The sequence below is a fragment of the Manis javanica genome, chromosome 6 (assembly GCF_040802235.1).
Source record: "Manis javanica isolate MJ-LG chromosome 6, MJ_LKY, whole genome shotgun sequence".
In the NCBI taxonomy this organism is placed as follows: Eukaryota; Metazoa; Chordata; class Mammalia; order Pholidota; family Manidae; genus Manis; species Manis javanica.
Genome location: NC_133161.1, coordinates 5,050,543 through 5,072,213, shown reverse-complemented (window position 1 = coordinate 5,072,213; position 21,671 = coordinate 5,050,543). Strand labels below are relative to the sequence as shown.

The window sequence follows — 21,671 nt, the reverse complement described above, 5'->3', positions numbered from 1 at the left end:
GGTTTTGCCAGATGCTAATCATGTCACCCCAAAGTTGAAAACACTTTGGTGGCTTCATTAGAAAAAAGAGAAAATCCTTGCTGTAGCCGATGAGACTGTGCCTTGAAAGGTCAGCCTGTGTGCCTCCCCAGGATTCCTGCCAACTACCCCACCTTCTCTTTGTCCTCCCTAAATGCTCTGCCCTCCTTGTCCCCGGGGCCTTCAACTACTGTTTGATTTTGAGGTTGGGCTGAAATTGGACAAGGAAAGGTGAAGGCTGCTTAAATCTATGACCAACATACTTTTTTCATCTCTTCTTGGCCCCATTAACTCCTCCTTCACTAGATCCCAGCTCAAGACATGACTGTAGGACCAGAATCTGAATCCAGTTGCCTCTTGGTTCCAAAGTTGGGCTCTTAGCTGGATGACACCGTCCTGGCCCTGCCTGTTGTGGCATAACTCCCAACCCGGCTTTAGGGTTCAGCTTAAAGTATACTATTTCCAAGGGACTTCTTTGACAATTGCACTTAGGCCACACTAATTGTACATTTCGAGAACATTTAGATTACCTGGGAGTATCTGGGAACAAAAAAATGATCGTTATGGGGTATTTAGCAAGGTAAGTGTTTCACAGTGTGATGCTAGCCAAGTTCCCAGAAGTGGCAAGGAGCCCCCTCATTCTTCATATTTCCCACTGTGGTGGCACCAGTGAACACTGACTGGTTTGCCAATTCCATGATAAGCTATGTGAACCACTCCCAATCTCTATTTCCAATTCTGACGTCTCTTCAGGGCACTATGACACCTATCATTCTAGTCACCTCCTGGATGGGTTCCCCACCCCTGCTCATGGAGTGAGGCAGACGCCTCGAGCGGGCAGCCGCGAACTCTGTGGACTGGCTTCTCCGTAACCTTGTTTTCCCTCTTCCTGGTCTCACATCTAGGTAGACAGCTCCCTGCTGAGTTCCCTACTGTCTTTACTCTCTTCCTTGCATTTGTTCATCCTGTGGGAATTTAAACATCCTTCTCTACTTTTTCTTTTTTTTTTTTTTGAGTTTTGAGTATGTATTGCCTTTATTTTATTTTATTTTTTGTTTTCTTTGTAGAATTTATTTCTAGTTTTATACCTTTGTGGTCTGAAAAATTGGTTGGTAGAATTTCAATATTTTGGAATTTGCTGAGGCTCTTTTTGTGAGCTAGTATGTGGTCTATTCTGGAGAATGTTCCATGTGCACTTGAGAAGAATGTGTATCCTGTTGCTTTTGGATGTAGAGTTCTGTAGATGTCTATTAGGTCCATCTGTTCTAGTGTGTTGTTCAGTGCCTCCGTGTCCTTACTTATTTTCTGCCCAGTGGATCTATCCTTTGGGGTGAGTGGCGTGTTGAAGTCTCCTAAAATGAATGCATTGCAGTCTATTTCCCCCTTTAGTTCTGTTAGTATATGTTTCACATATGCTGGTGCTCCTGTGTTGGGTGCATATATATTTAGAATGGTTATATCCTCTTGTTGGACTGAGCCCTTTATCATTATGTAATGTCCTTCTTTATTTCTTCTTACTTTCTTCGTTTTGAAGTCTATTTTGTCTGATACTAGTACTGCAACCCCTGCTTTCTTCTCTCTGTTGTTTGCCTGAAATATGTTTTTCTATCCCTTGACTTTTAGTCTGTGCATGTCTTTGGGTTTGAGGTGAGTTTCTTGTAAGCAGCATATAGATGGGTCTTGCTTTTTTATCCATTCTATTACTCTGTGTCTTTTGACTGGTGCATTCAGTCCATTTACATTTAGGGTGACTACTGAAAGATATTTATTTATTGCCATTGCAGACTTTAGATTCGTGGTTACCAAAGGTTCAAGGTTAGCTTCTTTAGTATCTTACTGCCTAACTTAGCTCGCTTATTGAGCTGTTATATACACTGTCTGGAGATTCTTTTCTTCTCTCCCTTCTTATTCCTCCTCCTCCATTCTTCATATGTTGGTTGTTTTTGCTCTTTCATGTTTCCTTTAACTGCTTTTAGTGGGTAGTTGATTTTATTTTTTGCCTTTAGTTAGTATTTGGTTGTTCTGCTTTCTTTGCTGTGATTTTATTTTCTCTCGGGACATCTGTTTAGTCTTAGGAGTGCTTCTGTCTAGAATAGTCCCTCTAGAATACCCTGTAGAGGTGGTTTGTGGGAGGTAAATTCCCTCAACTTTTGCTTGTCTGGGAATTGTTTAATCCCTCCTTCATATTTAAATGATAGTCATGCTGGATACAGTATCCTTGGTTCAAGGCCCTTCTGTTTCATTGCATTAAATATATCATGCCATTCTCTTCTGGCCTGTAAGGTTTCTGTTGGGAAGTCTGATAGCCTGATGGGTTTTCCTTTGTAGGTGACCTTTTTCTCTCTAGCTGCCTTTAAAACTCTGTCCTTGCCCTTGATCTTTGCCATTTTAATTATTATGTGTCTTGGTGTTGTCCTCCTTGGGTCCTTTCTGTTGGGAGTTCTGTGTATTTCCATGGTATGTTCGATTATTTCCTCCCACAGTTTGGGGAAGTTTTCAGCGATTATTTCATCAAAGAGACTTTCTATCCCTTTTTCTCTCTCTTCTTCTTCTGGTACCCCTATAATACAGATATTGTTCCTTTTGGATTGGTCACACAGTTCTCTTAATATTGTTTCATTCCTGGAGATCCTTTTATCTCTCTTTGTGTCAGCTTCTATGTGTTCCTGTTCTCTGGTTTCTATTCCATCAATGGCCTCTTGCATCTTATCCATTCTGCTTATAAATCCTTCCAGAGTTTGTTTCACTTCTGTAATCTACCTCTGGACGTCTGTAATCTCCCTCCGGACTTCATCCCTTAGCTCTTGTATATTTCTCTGCATCTCCGTCAGCATGTTTATGATTTTTATTTTGAATTCTTTTTCAGGAAGACTGGTTAGATCTGTCTCCTTCTCAGGTGTTGTCTCTGTAATCTTTGCCTGCCTCAGATTTTGCCTTTTCATGGCGATAGAGATAGTTTGCAGAGCTGGCATGAGTGACAGCTGGAAGAACTTCCCTTCTTGTTGGTTTGTGGCCTTCCTCTCCTGGGAGAACAGTGACCTCTAGTGGCTTGTGCTGGGCAGCTGTGTGTAGATGGGGCTTCTGATTCTTGCCCGGCTGCTATGGAGTTTATCTCCACTGTTGCTGTGAGCGTGACCTGCCTTGGGCTGCTGCTCCGATATGGTGGAGCCGCATTGGAGGGGGAACGGCCAGGAGGCTGCTTATCTCCATGAGGGGCCTCTGAGTTGCCCTGCTATCCAGGGGTTTAGGGTGCCCGGAGTTCCCTGCTGCTGGACTAAGTGTCCCAGGATGCTTCTGTCCCGCTGTGGGGTCCCTGTCCCTTTAAGATTTCCAAAAAGCATTCACTTTTCTCTGTCCCCGGGGCGCCGGCTGCAGGGACCCGCTCACAGGTCTTACTGTCCTGCTTCCCTAGTTTCCAGCACCCCACGCACACGCTGTGTGTCTGCGCTCTGGTCCGGATGGCTGGGGCTGGGTGTTTAGCAGTCCTGGGCTCCCTCTCCCTCCCACTCCGACTCCTCTCCTCCCGCCAGGAGCTGGGGGGAGGGGTGCTCGGGACCCGCCGGGCCGGGGCTTGTATCTTACCACCTTCGCGAGGCGCTGGGTTCTCGCAGGTGTGGATGTGGTCTGGATGTTGTCCTGTGTCTTCTGGTCTCTCTTTTAGGAAGAGTTGTCTTTGCTGTATTTTCAAAAATACATGTGGTTTTGGGAGGAGATTTCTGCTGCTCTACTCACGCTGCCATCTTGGCTCCCTTTCTCTACTTTGTCTTGTCCAATTCCATCCAGCCCAACCTCAAATGCCATCTTATCCACAAAGAAGTGAACATTTGAGTGCTCACTGTGGACCAGGATTTTTCTGTTTAATATAGGTATTACAATAAATAACCTCATTTAGTTTATGTAAACCTTGAGGAGTATGCTTCAATGTCTTCTTCCCTTTACACAGGAGGACGCTGAGTGGGGAGAAGTTAACTGCCTGAAGTTACAGAGTCAGGAAGTGACCAAAGCAGGAGTTAAATCCATGTCCAGGAGCCCAACATTGCCTCCTGGGCACTGCCTGCTGCTGGGACACAAAGATGGGCACCGTCTCTGCTCTCTGAGCTCACAGCTAGCTGGGAACAAGGGCTCTCAGCCATAAGCGGCACGACAGAAGTAGTACCGGATCCCACAGGACCACACAGGGCCACCAACCCTGAGGCAGAAAGCCACGGAAGGCATGGCGGCTTCCACGATGTCCCTCTGGCTGACAGCGACGCTGATTCACAGTGTCGGCAGTTTGCGTGGCTCCGATGCTCTTTCCTTTCATGGATGACGGTTTCTTTGAATGATCACGATCTGACTCCTCCACTGCATTAGTTCGGCCAATGAGCATGTGGGCTCACTGTGGGATCTCCCAGAGCTGACCAGGGGACGTGAGACAGGGAGGTCAGAGAGCGGCATCAGCGAGCAGGTGAGCAGTCTGCCCAGGGGTGGACCTCGCCCAGGCCTCAGCACTGCCTCGTCCCAATTGCTGCCCTATGCTCTTAAGTTAGGGGCCACCCTGGGACACTACCTCTATTTCTGCTCCGTGCCCAGAAGTCCAACTGGCAAAGGGACTTTTCATCTCTTCTTGGCCCCATTAACTCCTCCTTCACTAGATCCCAGGTCAAGGCATGACTGGCAAGTTGTAGGACCAGAATCTGAATCTGGTTGCCCCTTGGTTCCAAAGCTGTGCTCTTAGCTGGATGCCCAAGCCCCTTGGGCAGAGGCATCCAACTCAGAGAACTGGGAGGTGGGCGAGGCATGAACAGAGTCTGCTGCCAACAGCTTCTGCCGCTCGAGGCTGGGCCCAGGGCAGACCTGATGGCTGGCGGAGAGGGAGCTGGCCTTACATCTCCAGCGCTACCGAAGGGCAAGTGACTGTCTTCTGAGTGAATCTAAGTGCAGTCAGTGAATGAATGAATGAAATCTAGGTTAGTGTGTTTCTCCTTTTCTCAAAACATTTCTCTACCAGAAAACACGAGTTCCGCACAGGGAGGAAATAAAGACAGAAAGCTCTTACAAAAGCTCCTAGAACTTCTGACCCATTTCTGCCGCCTCTGCTCCCACACTGCCAAGGGTGATGTTTACCATGCTGTTGAGTGTGTGTTTCCTTGTAGCCCATTCAGTGAGGGATTTGTGCAGACACAAAGGTCAAAGATCAGTGCAGTAAAGCATCCATTTAACTATTTTCTAAATTAAAAGTTGCCTGCCAAATCTATACCCCTAAGAGTCAAACAAATGAAATCAAGAGAGAAACAAGCACAATAAAATGTGATCCATATCCCAGAAAGGAAACCTTACAATATATTTTGTCTATGAATTACACCAAGACTCCTCATGAATGGAGCATACATATTACAGATGTTAATATCATGATATGAGTATCTGAAATAAAACCTTAAAATACCATGAAACAGAAATATTCAAACTTTAAGGTTTTTTAAACTAAGTTTTGTGTCAAAAGTTTTTTTAAGGTACCATCTTAACTCCTCTGTTGATTAAAAAAAATATTGATACAGTTTATTTTGGACAGCTCTAGATTTACAGGAAGTTGTGAAAGTAAAACGGTTCCCTGTATACCCCACACCCAGCATCTTCCAGAGCTAACATCTGACGTTACTATCGCGTGTTCGTCACAGTGAAGGAACTTGTGGTTACTATTAAAGCCCACACTTGGTGAGGATTTCCTCTGTTCTCCTCAAATGTCCTTTTACTGTTTCAGGTTCCCACCCAGGATACACTTAGCCATATCAGCCCACCAGGCTCTGCTGGACCATGACGGTGTCTCAGACCTTCCTTGCTTTTGACACCTTGGCAGCTGAGGGGTGCCGGGCAGGTATTCAGCAGGACAACCCTCCACCTGGGTTTGTGCAATGTTCTCATGATCTCAGTCCTGGAGCTATGGGTTTTGGGAGGAAGACCACAGTAAAAGGCCATCTCATCCCACCATATCAGGGGTACCTGCTGTCCACATGACTTACCACCTGGATCATCTGTGAGGCTCAGGCGGTATCTGCCAGGTCCTCCGCTGTAATTCCTTTTTCCTCCTCCCATACGGCAGTCTTAGCAAGGATCTCAGGATGCACAGCCCACACTTCAAGGGTCAGGAGTTATGCCCTACCTCCCTGAGGGCAGAGCATCTCATAAATTACTTGGGATTTTTCTGTTCAGGAGAGTTCTCTGCCTGCCTGCATCTCTCTCTCTCTCTAGTGTGGACTTGTGATATTTATTTTGTACTTTGAAATACAATCCAATACATTAAGATTGGTCAGAGGCTGTGCTCAAGCACGTAGGGCATCCTCTCTCTGCAGATGGATCTGCGCCTGGCTGTGGAACACACCCCAATTTCAGACAACTTCACCTGCCCTGCTGTGACAGCCTGCCGGTCCTCCCAGGACTTTCCTGCACACTCACCCAGCCTCCACATCACCTGGAGCACTGGGCCTGTAGGGTCTGCTGTGTGCTTCCACAGTGGGTGACAACAGTGGCAGTGGGCTTCCCTCACTGCCTCCTTGAGCACCCGCCAGCTTCACTGGCAGTGAGAGGCATGCTCTCTGCATCACTAATGCCTGATGGTAGCAGGTACTTCTGTTACAATTAATGAACCAATAAAAATAACAAATTACTAACAGAAGTCCATTCATTAATCAGATTTCCTTGGTTTTCATTCTTCCAGGAGAGAACATGACGTTCAGTCACACCTTCTTTGGCTCTCTCTGGCTGTGACAGTTCCCAGGCCATCCTCGTGTTGATGCCTTGGGAGTTTTGAGGGGTGCTGGGCAGTGCTTTGGAGGTACCCCTGGACTGGAAGGAAGGTCCCACATTTTTGTCACATGTAGGCTGCAGTTATGGGCTTGCAGTGGGCCCACCATTTTTTAAAAAGCTTGACCCAACAAAGCAAAACTTGTGAAACAAATTATAATGAAATTTATTTTGGTCTGTATTAAGATTATTACTGATGTAATAAAACAACATCAGTAACAAAAGTATTGGCATTTCGAGTTAGGAAAATAACGTAAAATCCTATAAAATGTCACTACTTCTCCACAGTTAGTATTAACTTTCTGATTATAGGCGGGCCCATTTGTATTATTTACATTATGATGAAGTCTCAAATTGCCCTTGGAGGAAGAAATGCATTGAAATAGAAAATAAGAATAACTTGAGAGTTAAACCCAAAAGAAAAAAACCCCACAAAAAAACAAATCCATTCAACAGTAGTTATCTGGAATACATTGTTAAAATTCCCGAGAAGGCAAGAAGTTCAAACTCTCATTATTCAAAAGGTAACTAGGGTTAAGATTTGACCACAATGTCCCATTCATACCCTTGTTATTTTATGTCACTGGAGGGAAGTGCCATCACAGAGTGTTATACTGGACTCAAGTTACTGGCTCACGGAAGGAACTTGTTTGTGGAAGGATGTTAAACCTCCTCACACTTCCAGTAACACGCCAGCCCAATGTCACTGTTCAAGGGAGCTGCTAAAGAGCTACTGGGAGTAGGAAGTGTATGTTCAAGTATTTAGTTTGTAAAGGTTAACACAACAATTGGAAACATGCAGCATCTAAGTTTAAATGCTAGAACTACACACACACCACAGAGGGAAGTGTGGGTGTCAGTATGTCTTCCCAAAAGCAGATCTACTTGTGTGGCATCGTTGACAAGTCCTCACACTGTCGGACATACTGCACATTGCTCAGGGTTCCAAGCCGTCTAACCTGCCCTGCCCTTGCGCCTCACCTCCTATCTGTGTCTGCAGGAGCCGTACACTCCAGGATTGCTCACTGCTGGCAGTGTGGGCCCTGTACTGAAGTGCTAGGCCTGCCCCCCTCTAGATCACAGCTTTTTCTGTGGTGAAGAGTCAAGTTCTTCATGGGTATTAGGACAAGCTCGTGCCTGCTAAACTGCAGTGATGTGAAGACATATGGAAGGAAAATGCAGAGGACCTGGTATGCATCAAGATGTCAGAGAAATGATGCACCTATGGTGGTGCCTCATCTAATTTTTTTTAGGTGGAACAGCACTGATATAAAGCTTTAAAGGTATTCGGAAGTGTATTTTACATTGGAGCTGTTTTCTAATTCTCTTGGACAAAAAAAAAGCATTAACTAAATGAAACTACAGAAGACCTGAAAATGTTCATACTACTCTATATTTTAAAAACCTGAAAACAACTTGACAAATTCACACTTCAGAGATAATCACTACTGTCATAAATTACTTTTTCTAAAACCTATTATAGGATTTTCATTTACAAAGAATTTAAAAAAGTATATTCTAAGATGATTGTATTTCTAGCCTTAACTGTACAGAAAGGAAGAGGATATATGCTCATTGATAATTATTAGTCTAAGAAAGGAGACCGAAGAAAGGAGACGAACCCAGGCTTGTGCCCGATGGCAGGTACAGGGCCACGGCTGCTGGCTGCAATGTTCCTCTGGCCCCAGAGGGCCAAACTTCACCGATGGCATGACAGACAAGAGCAGGGGCTGCTTCAGAGCATCTCCTTGATTCTACATCAATGCCGCTACACCTTCAGCACAGAGAATTAATTTTGCTTGCTCTGGGCCAAATGCCCCAGGAAACCACTCTAACCCTAGAGATTTCAAGTCAAACAACATAATTAAAGCCCTGTGCACAGCAGAAAGGAACTGCTCACTTTGACCTGGTCCTCTTCGCGTGCTGTCATCACAGCTACACCAGCTATCACGTCCTCTACGGCAGATGAAGACCCCAGCTAGGCACAGGGTCTAACACAACAGAGGTGTGGGGACGGAGCACGCAGGCCTGATAGAACAGGCACCTTGAAGGGACCAGTGGCCTCTCCTTGCGGGCCAGCTCTTCAGTGGCTGTCCAGCCACCACCTGGAAGAGGCTCTGCTGGGCCAGTACAGGCAACGAGAGTGGGAGGCGGCACCAGCCCTGACCCTGGGCCAGACCTCAGCCCCTTTACTCACCACAACTGGTTGTTATATTTTAAGTCATGTCAAAAATCACAGTAATAGATTCAAACCATGTTTTAGAGAGCTGAGTAGGATGAGGGCATTTTAAAAGAAAATTTACACACTGCCCCAAACTTCACTAAAAAACCCTCAAAATGAGAAAACCCTGACTCTATTTCCAATCCCTGTAATTTTAACATACAGATTATTTCTTAACTCCAAGAAGATTACCAGTGATATTGAAAAATCTATCATTTATACTATATTCTACATTTGGAAACATAAGTTTACTATATTCACATAGTATCTTTTCTTTTTAGGAAATCATTTAAAATAGGTGACCAAGAAATAAGCAAAACAGGGGGAATGTGGAAGTTAAAAGTTTATGGAAAAGATTAAGTGCTTATTTACAGTTTTCCTAAAGTGCTCAGAAATGCAAATATTAACAAAGTTAAAACTTAAATATAATTTTACAGGACTTATACAGAAGCAGGATAAATGAAGTGCACTAGGTTTTATCCTTTCCATGCTTTCTGCACGGGGGATTGTGTGCGTTGGTGGTGAGTGTCCCCTGAAGGGAGATGCACGTGCTCCCAGGTAAGGGGCAGTCAAAGCGTTACTAGGACAGAAAGAAAAGTATAGGTGAGTAAAAGCAGTTTCCCCAGCTGGCAGCTCAAATTTAGGTGCAATAAATGCCTAAGGAATTTCACAGACAAAGCAGTGACTATATGTGATTCCCTCCATTTAAAAATGGCTTTGCATTTCATTCTGAGAACCACATGCCTGAAACACCTATGTGGCCAATATTACCTCTTTTTCAGGAAACAGAAGCCAATTACTAAGCTGGGTCAACAGTGAGGGGCAAGGTTAGCGCGCAGGATGAACCGCAGAGCCCCAGGTGGGCCAGGGGAGTGAGGAGAGGGGCGACCTGCCAAGCCAACGCCAGGGACTGCGCTGCGGGCCACCCCAGCGGGCTTACGCTGGACACGCTTTCGGCAGCTTAAAGAAATTTCCTTCCCTCTCTAGCTTATTAAGGATTTTGTTAAAGGAATACAGTGAATTTTATCAACTGCTACTTTAGTTTCTGGGAGATGACCAGAGGCTTTCCTCCTTCAATGTGCTGACATCAACTCCTCGGCGGGTTTCTTCACAAAGCGCAGTCTGACATTTCTGGGGCAGGCCTTGCAGTGTCGCAGAGCAGGGCATGGCTCGCCTGACTGAAGTTCACACAGGCTGTCTGCCCACAGTTTAAATGCCAGGTTAATCACTCATTTTCTTCTTTGTGTGCTGTTTTCTGGTTTTGATGTCAGTGAGACAGGGACCATAGATGTAGTCAGAGTAGGGCCTCCGGAGGGGGCAGGGCAGGATATTTGCAGCCAGAGCAATGTAACTACATGCAAGGAAACCCCCTGCTAAAACTCTATGTTAAACATTGAGCTCTAGAATCATTCTTCAGTGAAGTCAGTTAACGTTCCCCAGATAAAGAAGAGCAGCACATGTTTTATTATGCTAACCATTTATAATCATGTGTAAGGTTCTCTTTAGCATACTAAAAGGCCCAGGCCTACGTGCTGTCTTTCCTCCTTCAGATCTGATGAAGTGATTTTGCAAACTGGGCATAATTTAGCAAGTAAGCCCAGGCACAAACAACACAGTAAAAGGCAGGAAGGATTCCACCTTAAAGATAAGACTGCATTTTAATACCCAAGAAGTTAAGACGTTAAAAATTCTTAACTTACTCTTTAGCAAACAATACCTCAGCCCACCTTGGGGGCTGAGTAGGTGGCCTTGTTTCATATGCCCCCAGACCAAGATGCTGGTATCTCAGGGAGAAATCATCAGAGGAAGTTACTTGTGTTAAGTTAATTCTAAATATTCAGAGACCACTTAACAAGTCCACACCCCTAAGTTTTTTTTCATGTTCTCGAAAAATCCTCAACTGCCTATAAAACCCCCTAGACAACTCACCACTACGGACTCTCTTGTCCCCTCCTGGCGTGAGGCTGGAGCTCTGTCCTTTCACTTTATCTCTAAATAAAAGCCTGTACCTTGCTCTCCTACCTTGACTTTTGTGAAGCTCATTCTTCGGCTCTGCCAACAAGAACCCCGGCATGATCAGGATCAAGGCAGCTTCACAGAATGAGCTGGGAATCTGCCATCCTTTCTATGCCCTGAAATAATTTACATAACCTAGGCATTAACTGTTCCTTGAAGGTTTTACTGAATTTACCCATCAATAGGCTGAATACCAGGCCTCTTTTGCAGCAACAGAGAAGTGTGAAGGCTTTTAATTACTTTTTTTAAAAAAAGTTTTCCTGAGATTCACATCCATACAGTTCACCCATTTAAAATGTGCAATTCAATTAATTACTTTTAATTTCTTTTACAGTGACTGATGAAAGGGATAATTAACCAGGAAAACACAAATGATCAAATTTATTCACAAGTGATTGAAAAGATTTTAAATGTCTTGATAAACTTTGATATGTTCAAGTTTCTTTTAATGTTACTTCCTAAATCTCTGCATTTCTCATTAAGAAGCCTCTTCTTATTTCTGATGTTTTACACATTCTCTCATTTTTTTCTTGAACAGACTTGACAAAGGTTTATCCACACCTTACTGGTCTTTTCCAAGAACTAAGCTTCCGTTTTTGTTGGGAGAGACTACTTTTTATGTTAAATTTCATTGATGGTTGCCATTTCAGTAGGATTTTAGGAGGTAGGAGAAAAATGAATATATTCAGTGAACCATCTTGAATCACAAGTGTGGCAGCCCAGGTCTGTCAATGTAGTCAGGTGAACTTAACAGCGGCACTTCACCAGAGTGGCCACCAGCAGCCTGTAGTTAGCATGCCACTCTAACTCACGCTGACACATTACAGTTTGCCACTGTGTAAACGTGCATCCACAAATGTGTGCACGTCTTTGGGGTTTAGCAACTAAATGGATCCTTGTGCTGTGGGCGCTCAGATATCTCTAATACTGCCCATCATCCCTATGTGTAAGCCCTGTTAGGAACCATGATTTCAAATCAAAATGTGAAAAGCTGTTCTGCAGGGTGAGGCACTAACACAGGAGACTCCTCTATAAGCTCCCAGGCTCAGGTCCCCCTCAAGGATGCAGAAGGAATAGGGCCGATCCCGAACCAACTCAGAGCTGCGTCACTGACCCTGCAGCCTGGCGCATGTGGCTGGAGCCCCTCAGCCTGAGCCCCTTCCTTGCAGGGTGATTCTGAGGGGTGGGGACAAACAAACATGAGAATTTAATCACAAATGTTGCCAACTGGAGGGTACACACAACACTCAGGCTAGAGAAGTCTGACAGCACAAACACTACAGCAACACTGGGTAAACAGTGTCGCTGGATGACGCACTGATGGTGACTTCGATTTTGACATTTGTGCTCTGGTGCATTTTTGGTCCTTTTTAGGGCCATCATCACATTTATGTCTGTGGAGACTGTACTGCCTTGCGGGGACCACACTGAACATTATGCTCATGGCACTGAACCCGCATAGGGTCTTGTTAGTGAAGTGCTATTATTATTTCCTAGTTACACATGAAGAAACTGAAGCTTGAAATAACTTGGCTAAGGCCTCAGCCGTTACGTAGAAGAAATGGGACTCCAATTTGGGTCTGACTCATGCTCTCAATTACTATGGCACTAATTACACATGCAACTTAAAGGGGGGCAGACACCATATATATAGACTTCAAAACTAGGAAAGTCAATGTGGAAAGTGCAAACCAAACAAAGGGTACAAATAAACACATGAGAATGTGATGTGTGTATTCTTGAGGTCTTAATGGAGCAATTAAACACTCCATTTCAAAGAAATGCAGAAAATGATCTATAAAATATTGGTAGCAACCTGTCAGTACAAACGACCAAAGTACAGTTGACCCTGTACAATACAGGGGTGCCAAACCCCCAGACTTGAAAATCCATGTTATAACTTTTGATTCTCCAAAACTTAACTAATAGCCTGCTGTTGATAAAACTTAACTAATAGCCTGCTGTTGACCAGAAGCCTTACCAATAACTAAACAGTTGATGAACACATAGTAGGTTATGTGTATTATATACTCTATTCTTACAATAAAGTAAACTAGAGAAAAGAAAATGCTATTAAGTAACATACATTTGCTATACTGTGTTCACTGAAAAAGATCAGTGTATAAGTGGACCCACAAATTCAAACCCGTGCTGTTCGAGGGTCAACTGTATGGTCCAGAGCGAGTGAATCAGGCAGCACACTGTTTAGAAAGCTCGGTGACGTTAAATTTCAGTTACACAGGGAGCACCTCAGAGTGGGACAGAGCAGCATACTGCACAGAAGAATAAGTAACTAGAAGGTAACTGAAGCTTCCCAAATTGGTTCCCCAAAACGACTCTCTCCTCTTATTATCAGACGTAAGTTAGACCTCTTTTTCCCAACGTAGGCGCAGTACAATCCCAGCCACAAAAGAAGGACCTAGACTTTTTCCTTAGATACCAGATTATGCAAGCGACCCACCACATCTCTACCCACCGTTACTGCCAGAGTCGTTCCCTTACTGGATGAAATGTGCTCTCGCTTCACTTCTGGGGGATACACGCAAGTTACTGCCCTTTCCTCCATCCCTCTGCTTGTCATTGCTCTTTGGTTGGTGCACATTAACTTGGCAAATGGATTTCCTCCCTTTGTCTTAAGTATAAAGGCCTGATTTCTTTGTAACAAATAATGCTAACCACTTGAAGTCCACTAAGCCTATGTGCCAGACTAAGTTAAAGCTCCAAAATGTGTGTATGTTCCTGTATGTAACAAATATTTCCTGAAAACTGAGTCTTATTCATCATCCTATCTTTGGGACCTGGCAAATAACTGTTTCCAGGCCTCATCCTCATAAAGCTTACAATTAATCTGAATGATGGCAAAGAAACATGAGTAAGTGCATTTTTCCTTAAAAGCCTTACCAAACATGAAGGATCATGAAATAGTACATGACGTCCTGTCTGACGTTTCCAGAAAGGCTTCCCCAAGGAAGTGACATTTAGGTTGCAACCTGAAGAAAACTAGCAGGTGGTCAAGAGAGGGGAGAACCACCCAGCGGGAGGGAGCACCTGCGTGAAGTCCAGAAGGCACGGAGGAACAAGGCAGTCTGTGGGACTGACCGGCCGGTGTGGTTCTCGGAGGGCAAGCAAAGAGGTGTACGGTGAGGCACGGTGAGGCGGGTGGCAGGTGGCAGGAGGGAATGGCAGAGACCAAGTTAAGATATTTGGACTCCAGGCTAAAGGTACAGAAAACTCATGAAAGCTTTCAAACATGGGAGTTGACATGGTTAGATACACGTTTTAATAAGAATCTCTAATTGCAGAAGCCATACAGTTGACCCTCGGAACAGCACAGGTTTGAACTTGTGGGTCCATTTATACGCTGATCTTTTTCAGTGAACACAGTACAGCAAATGTATGTTACTTAACAGCATTTTCTTTTCTCTAGTTTACTTTATTGCGAGAATAGAGTATATAATACACATAACGTACAAACTATGTGTTCATCGACTGTTCAGTTATTGGTAAGGCTTCTGGTCAACAGCAGGCTATTAGTAGTGAAGTTTTGGGGAGTCAAAAGTTATAACATGGATTTCCAAGTGGAGGAGGGCACCGGGGTAGATGCTGGGAGAGATCAGGCTGCTCAGTTCAGCAGAAAGATGATGGTGGCCTGGCTGACGGTGATGGCAGAGTGACAGGGAGGTCGTACTCAGGAAGTAAAATGGGGAGCATTTCCTTACTGGCATGTAGGAAAGGGAGTGAGCTGGAGCCAGACATCACTCTTGTTAAAAACACTAGGTGGACGTGGTGCCACTTACAGAATCACGCCGGCTGAAAAATATTAGGCAGGACAGGCGGGAGGCTGGAACAGAGAGGTCATGACATGAACCAGGCAGAGGCACCCAACACGTGACGGACACTCGGAAGAGCTCTGTGGCCTCAGCGGTTACTAAAGCATGGCGGTAGTTAGATACACGGGGCTAAAGTCACGGCAGGAAGGCTGGCTGGGTGCACACAGAGTAAGCAGACAGGTGGGCCTCGGGCAGAGCCACGAGGAAGTCCAAGGCCTAATGCTCAGGAAGGAGAGTAAGTGTGTAGTGTGCACATTAGATCTCACTAACCCTCTTGCTGAAGAGGGAGGGAGGGAGCAAGGGTGGGAGGAAGAAACGGGAAGAGAAAGAAAAGTAACAACTATTAAGGAAGCAAGCAAGCAGCCAGAGGAGGATGAGGAGAACAGCATAAGTGCCGTGTGCTGGACGGGGCAGAGGTCATCTCTGGGGATGGCGACTGGGAGCTCAGAGGCAGGGGAGGACTGGTGAGTGTCCGGTGGGGTGAGATGGCACTGCCTCAGTGCGTCTGGGGGCCTGGTGCAAGGGCCGGAAGGCTGAGTAGAAGGTGAGAAAGCGTAAAGAGGGCTTCCCAATGCGAGATTACTTCCTGCACATGGGCTCAGAACTGGGGCTCTGAGAATCTAACGAATCTAATGACTGCTTGAAACCTGGTTCCTCCACCTTCCTGGATATGCTCCCTGAGATAACTTATTTAACCTCTTATTTTCTTGATTTCCTCTGCTGCAAAAAAGGAATGATAAAAATATGTACTTTTTCAGGTTGTTTTGAGGATGCGATAATTGTAAAGTCTCAATATAAGTCAGTAACTTAATATAAGCCAGTTACTATAATCACAGAAGAAAAGGATATAAAAATTCTCCCATTTTTTTTTTAAGTAAGCTCTGAAAGCTTTGTAGTATCAACAGTTTTCCCACTTTAAATTCACAGGTGAAATTTAAAGTTGTGGGGACCCCTCTCCGGGGTTCTGCCCACCCCACGCAGAGCTGCAGGATGGATGGCGGCAGAGCTGAGTACCCGCTGAGGAGCAGACCAAGTGAGGGGAGGGGAAGGGGACCCCTTCATCACGGAGGTGCCCGGTGAGCTGTCTTGGCTCCTGATGGTCTTCCGGTTACTCGTGAAGCCTGTGACAAGTCCTACTTTTGGACATCGCGAGTCCTCTGCACTCTCTTTGTTTAAAGTAGTCAGGGGTCTTTCCATGGCAGGTAACAAAGCCTCCTTGGCCTATAAGAAAACTACTCCATGCCATCAAATCTAAGATACCATCAATAGTGAAGTTATAGCCTGATTCAGAGGCATCTAAGTGTGGCAAGCTGTTAAATATGTGGCCAGCTGGAGAAGAAAAATTTTAATTGTAAATATTTCATAAAATTGCAACTATTTTCATAATCAAGAAACAATCAATCTCTTGTCTAAGATGAGTATGCCAACTCAGTAGGGAAAGATAAGAGCTGAATGACATAATGAGAGGCCTCTAATACTATGAGACGGGACAAGCTGTGATCACAGACCTGTCACTTTAAAATCTCTACCACCAGAGGTCAGTAACCCTCATATTACAGTCCAGTGGACTTGCGGAGCCTCACTGAGACGCTGCTCTGAAAGCTAAGTGATACGGACTACTTTAATAGGTTACCACAAACACACAGAAGACAATCCCCTTAAGTAAGTCAGAGCACTGTTTCTCCACCTTCCTCCATTATCCCGGCCCCCTTTTATCTATTTCCTCCCCAACTGTCCTACTCCTTTGACACTTGAATACCGCAGATACGCTCTGTATCCATTTATGTACCATGGCTCTTTGAAAGCCACAAACCACAGTGAAATCTTTTTGTCCCCCAACAAGAACCAATCTTTGCTCACTCTGGGACAATAGCTCCCAGTGGAGAGTAAATGAGTTTGAGAGAATACACATTTAGGTTTTGTTTGTTAGTTTATGCAGACTGGTTGCTGACTGCTTTAGGTCGTATTTTTGAGCTGGGAGGAAATGTACAACTTCATTCACCAGGTGCTGGGCCTTGTTTTGCAGAGAAAACCCACCGTGACAACAGCAATAAAACAAGCAAGCAAGGACCCAAAGGGACTGTGGCTCATCCAAGAACAGAGCTCCTCAGGGCCGAACTGGGCCTGCGACTCGGAGATTCCTGACTGAAAGACGGTGCTTTCCTTCCTACAAACAGTGGCCCCTATTTCTTTCCTATTTTTGATCAGTGTAGACAAGGTTGACCAGTCTTGCTAGAAAAATGAGTTTGCAGGCTTGTTCTGAAAACATACTTAGGAGAATGCCTTGCAGGTGGAGAAGGAACAGCCGGGAGGGAAAGGCCTGACTGGGCTAAAGGAGGCAGGCGGTGGCGAGGGGGGGTCGCGGGGAGGCTCAGCGCCCACGCAGAGGCCTGAAATGACCGAAGAGCCTCTGACAGCTGAAGGGACAAATGGGAGGCCAGGCAGTAGCACAGACAGTTCCAAGGAGCCGTACAGTTCCTGAAGTACTGCTAGATTGATGGGGTTATTAGTCATGAATGAACTGCTGCATACTTACCGCCTGTTCAGGTGCTTACAATGTACTTGTGTTCTTGGTTCCGCCATTAAATAGATTCCAGACAGTTAATCCTGATAAGAACCACGAAGATATGACTGGTCTAATAATACAAAATTTGAAAAGCAAACACATGAAGTGGTTGCTCTGGGCTGGGCACTGTTCCCACACTCTGCACGTGCTGTATCACGTACCCCCCGCAACATGCCCATAAAGTAACGACACACATTTAAGGTTCTCACTGAGACCTGCAACGCTGCTGAGCACCTTACTCAGGTACTGGGAAGAGAAAGATGAACCATGAGAGAGACAGAGGGGATTTGGGGATGGCCGCAAAGAGTGGATGAGATTTGGACTGGGCCACACGGTGTGTTACTAGACCGGCCGCGTGGAGGAAGTGAGCAGGAGAAGGTCCTAGCCCTCAAATGATCAGACACCCTAAGGCGCGGAGACCTGAGGGACATACAGAGCAAGGGTCTGGCAAACCATGCCTGTGTGCCGAATCAGGCCTGTTTTGGTATATAAAGTTTTATTGGAACACAGCCCTGTCTGTTGGGTGGAGTGCAGTCTTTAGCTGCTTTCTGCCTTGCTGTTTCACAGGCAAGCCGAGAAGTCATGACCGAGACTAAGACTAAGACCATCTGGACCTTTACAGAAAGTTTGCAAATGGCAGTATTCCTGGGGGTTGCGTGTGTGTGTCAGGGGCGTGGGGGGCAGCCCTGAGAAGCAGCAGCACCTGGGAACCCAGCAGAAATGCAGACTCTAGGGCCCCCTCCCAGACCCACAGAGTTAGAATCTGCTTTTTAAAAATCTCTCTGGTGATTCTCACGCACAGAAAGCTGCCTGATCCCTGACATGTATGGCTGGGAGGAGGCGGTGAGGCTGCAGATGGAGAGGAGTATGCACTCCTATATACAGATGGAGAAACGTGGTAAAGACGTGTCTGTAAGGGAGTGGTACCACCAATCCACTCTCTGGAAAGGTCCTTTTGTCACAGCATGACAGTAAGGAGAGCTGACAGCAGAAAATGGGTGGCTAGCTGGTGTCAGAACCCAGGCAAAAGACCCAGACGATGCAGGGGAGATCAAGGTACAGCTTCTTTCGTCCCAGAAGCCAGTGACATTTTCAGAGATTACTCCAATTACACGGGTGCCTCCAAACTGTTTCTAACACATAGTATCTGTGCTAATATATGAGGAAACAGAAAAATACTTGGTAACAAAGATAATGGTGATCATGTATTTCTGTGTATACCAAACGTATCTCCATCTAAGTGATGCCTCCAGACTGCAATGCATAAATTATGACGTTAACTGGGTGAAGAAGGAAGTTTATAAAGATTAAATGAGGATCTAGTCAACAGCTATATCTATTATGTAGGCTGCTAACACATCAGCTCACAGGATATTGAAAGGTGTAAGGTCTCACTGTTAGGACATTTTCTTTCCCCAAATAAATGTAAGATTCTGCCTGATATTCAGTTTTTCTGTATTTTAGATGAATAAGCAATTTAAGGTTCGAAAAAAACAAAGCAGTATTTTAGATGACCACACCAACACTATCCTTCTTCCAGCTTGGCTAACAGCTTCCGAGCAATTGTTTAACACTATGCCTCCTTGAAAATCTACAAAAGTTTGACAGGGTTATTTGTGGGATTCATTATGCCTTTAAAGTAATGACAGCGACACAGATAAAAACAGACAGGTGAAAAGGGGAAATTCCCTTCCTTAGACACTTCGGTTTAATATTTGACAATTCATTCCATTGGCAGAAACAATGCAAAATAAATAAGGCAACATAACTAGACAATTAAATAAATAAACTTCAAGTAAGACCCATCAACCACTTGTTAAAATGAAGTTCTATATTAAAATTCATTAATAAAAACCTTAAAAAGCCCACTGATTTGAGGACAATGGTTAATGGCACTCAAAAGATAACGACTCATGAATAACAAAAAATAACAACTAATACTTACAGAGTGATTACTATGGGTTTACACTGTACTAAATACCATTACGTGGGATACCTCATTTAATCCTGAAAATACCCTGTTATTAGCTCCATTTTATAAGTGGGAAAACTAAGGCAAATGGAGTTTAAGTAACTTGTCCAAAGTCACACAGCTAAATAAGCAGTGGAGCTAAGATTTGAAGCTGGGCCTGTGCTTTTAACCACATGATTAACAACCCTAACATACCACACTTAAGTGTAACTCTAATAACATCTGCTCTCCATTTTCCTCTTGTCCCCATGTGAATCTGCAAAAAGTTTAAACGTAACAGATTCTCATTTGTCACTAATATCAGGGAAGAAGAAAACTGCTATGGTTTAGACAAAGTTTTCATGGAAAGGGGGAAGGCACACCATATTGCCCTGTGGACAGTGGCCAAAATTTAACCTGTAATTTAATAAAACAGAGGAATTATGGTGGACTCACTTTAAGACACTGGATTATTTTTCAGTAGGTTAAAATGTAAATTAAGCCCCAGTAAAATTCTGAGTTGTACCATGCAACTGTTTGTTAATAAATATGGATGCAGACTTTTAATGATGATTTTTATGAATGCATTATCTTCTAGTGAACATGTTTGTGAGATGCTGCAGGGAATCTAAAACAAAACAAAGTGTAGGCACTGGCCTAATGTTATCCGGTTAATATCCTCATTCGTTTTGCATCCTGATTTAAGTGATTGACCATAAATGAACAGAAGTATTAAAGTAATGTTGGCACAAGGCAGAGCATCCACATGGCACACCCTTTGTTCCAGGAGCTTTATTCTATCAATACTCTTGGGAAAAAGAGAAGTCACTAAACTAAATAATGAGAGTACACAAGACAGGGTGGAGGTCTTTTAAAGTCCTCAAATTGTCAAGGATCTTAAAAAGTTGCTTTTCAACTTTGAGCCGGTCATACTGCATTTTAAACAACCAGTTCTGCCAAAGAACAAGTTCAGCCCCTTCAAATTTTAGGTTTCAAAGAAAGATTCAGGGTAAAAAAAAACATCGTAGTCCACTTAAAAATATTAATTTTGCGAAAAGAACAAACTCATCCCCTTCGCATTTGGGCAGCTTTCAAATAAGATCCCGGTAAGTAAAAACAAAAAACAAAAAACAAAAAAACAGGGCAGGAAAAAAACACCGAGTGAGAGGAGAGGAGGCGACAGGAATGATGGAGTGACAGGGTCACCTGAACTCAACCAATTCACTAAGCCGCTACTGGTTTTCGTATTTAACTTTCCCTATTGAAACAAGAAGACACACCCTGCTGGCGGTATTTTCTCAAACACAGATAAGGGATCCAGCTGGTGTATTGAAAGGCATGGACCATAAACAGAATTTGGGGTTTCCTCTACGCGCATGCTGGCATGACAATTACTCCTGCATGACACCTTGCTTTCATCGGAAAGGACAAAAGGACCGGCCCCCGGGGCCGCTGGCGGTTTGCGGGGCTCGCCTCTCCCACCGGCGGGGATTCGCCCCCGGAGAGGCACCAGGGCCGCCGCAGACGTCCTCCGCCGGCGCCGGGGCTGGGGGCGCAGGGCGGGGTCCCGCGGCCTCCGGGGCGGGCGGCGGGCCGTCCCCGCGCCCGGCCGGCGGCGCGGCGGCGGGGGCGCGTTCCAGGGGGGCGCTCACCTTCTTCTTCCAAGTCGAATTTCTCCAGCATGCCGGCTTCCGCGGGTCCCGGGGCCGCCGCCAGCGCCGCCTGAGGAGGAGGAGGACAGGGATCAGCATGCGCCCGGCGGCCGGCGCTCGGGGGCGCGCGCGGGGCGGGGGCGCGCAAGGCGCGCGCGCGCGCGCGGAGGACCCGGCGAGCTCCGCGGCGGGCAGAGCGCCCGGCCTGGCTCAGCGCGGCGCCGCCGGGAGGAGGGGCCTCCGGGCGCCGCGGGCGGCGACCCACCCGCAGCACGCCCCCCGCCCGCCCCCGCGCTCGGCCGCAGGTGGCCGGGCCGCCGCCCAGCCTGCCGCCCCTCCCCGCGGAGCGCCGTCGCCCCGGAGGTCTGGGTCTGGCCCGGCGGGAGGAATGTAGGAGGAGGACCCGGGGAGCAACGGGCCGGCTCGCGAGGGGAACGGGGCGCCCCCCTCCGGCCGCGGCCCTGCTCCCCGTCGCGGCGGCCCAGCGGCCATTAGCGGAGGCCGTGTTCCCGACCGGATCCGTCCCGTCCTCCCACCGCACGCGTCCGCTCTCCGTCCCCGCCACCCACTGCCTGCGCGTCCCGCGGGCTTAACCTGCGCAGGTGTGGTCTCGGCCAGCCGGGGTGGGGCGGGGGGC

At 45.9% G+C, this 21,671-nt stretch overlaps 1 protein-coding gene across 9 annotated transcripts in view; it reads right to left on the bottom strand.

Moving 5' to 3' along the window:
- PRKAG2 (protein kinase AMP-activated non-catalytic subunit gamma 2) overlaps nt 1-21,671 on the bottom strand; it is a 272,371-nt gene that overhangs the window by 53,874 nt on the left and 196,826 nt on the right. For all 9 annotated transcript variants that reach the window (XM_073238191.1, XM_073238193.1, XM_073238187.1 and 6 more), the window contains one exon: nt 21,035-21,104. In XM_073238191.1, the coding sequence (XP_073094292.1) occupies nt 21,035-21,104 (70 nt within the window). The remainder of the gene's footprint in view (nt 1-21,034; nt 21,105-21,671) is intronic.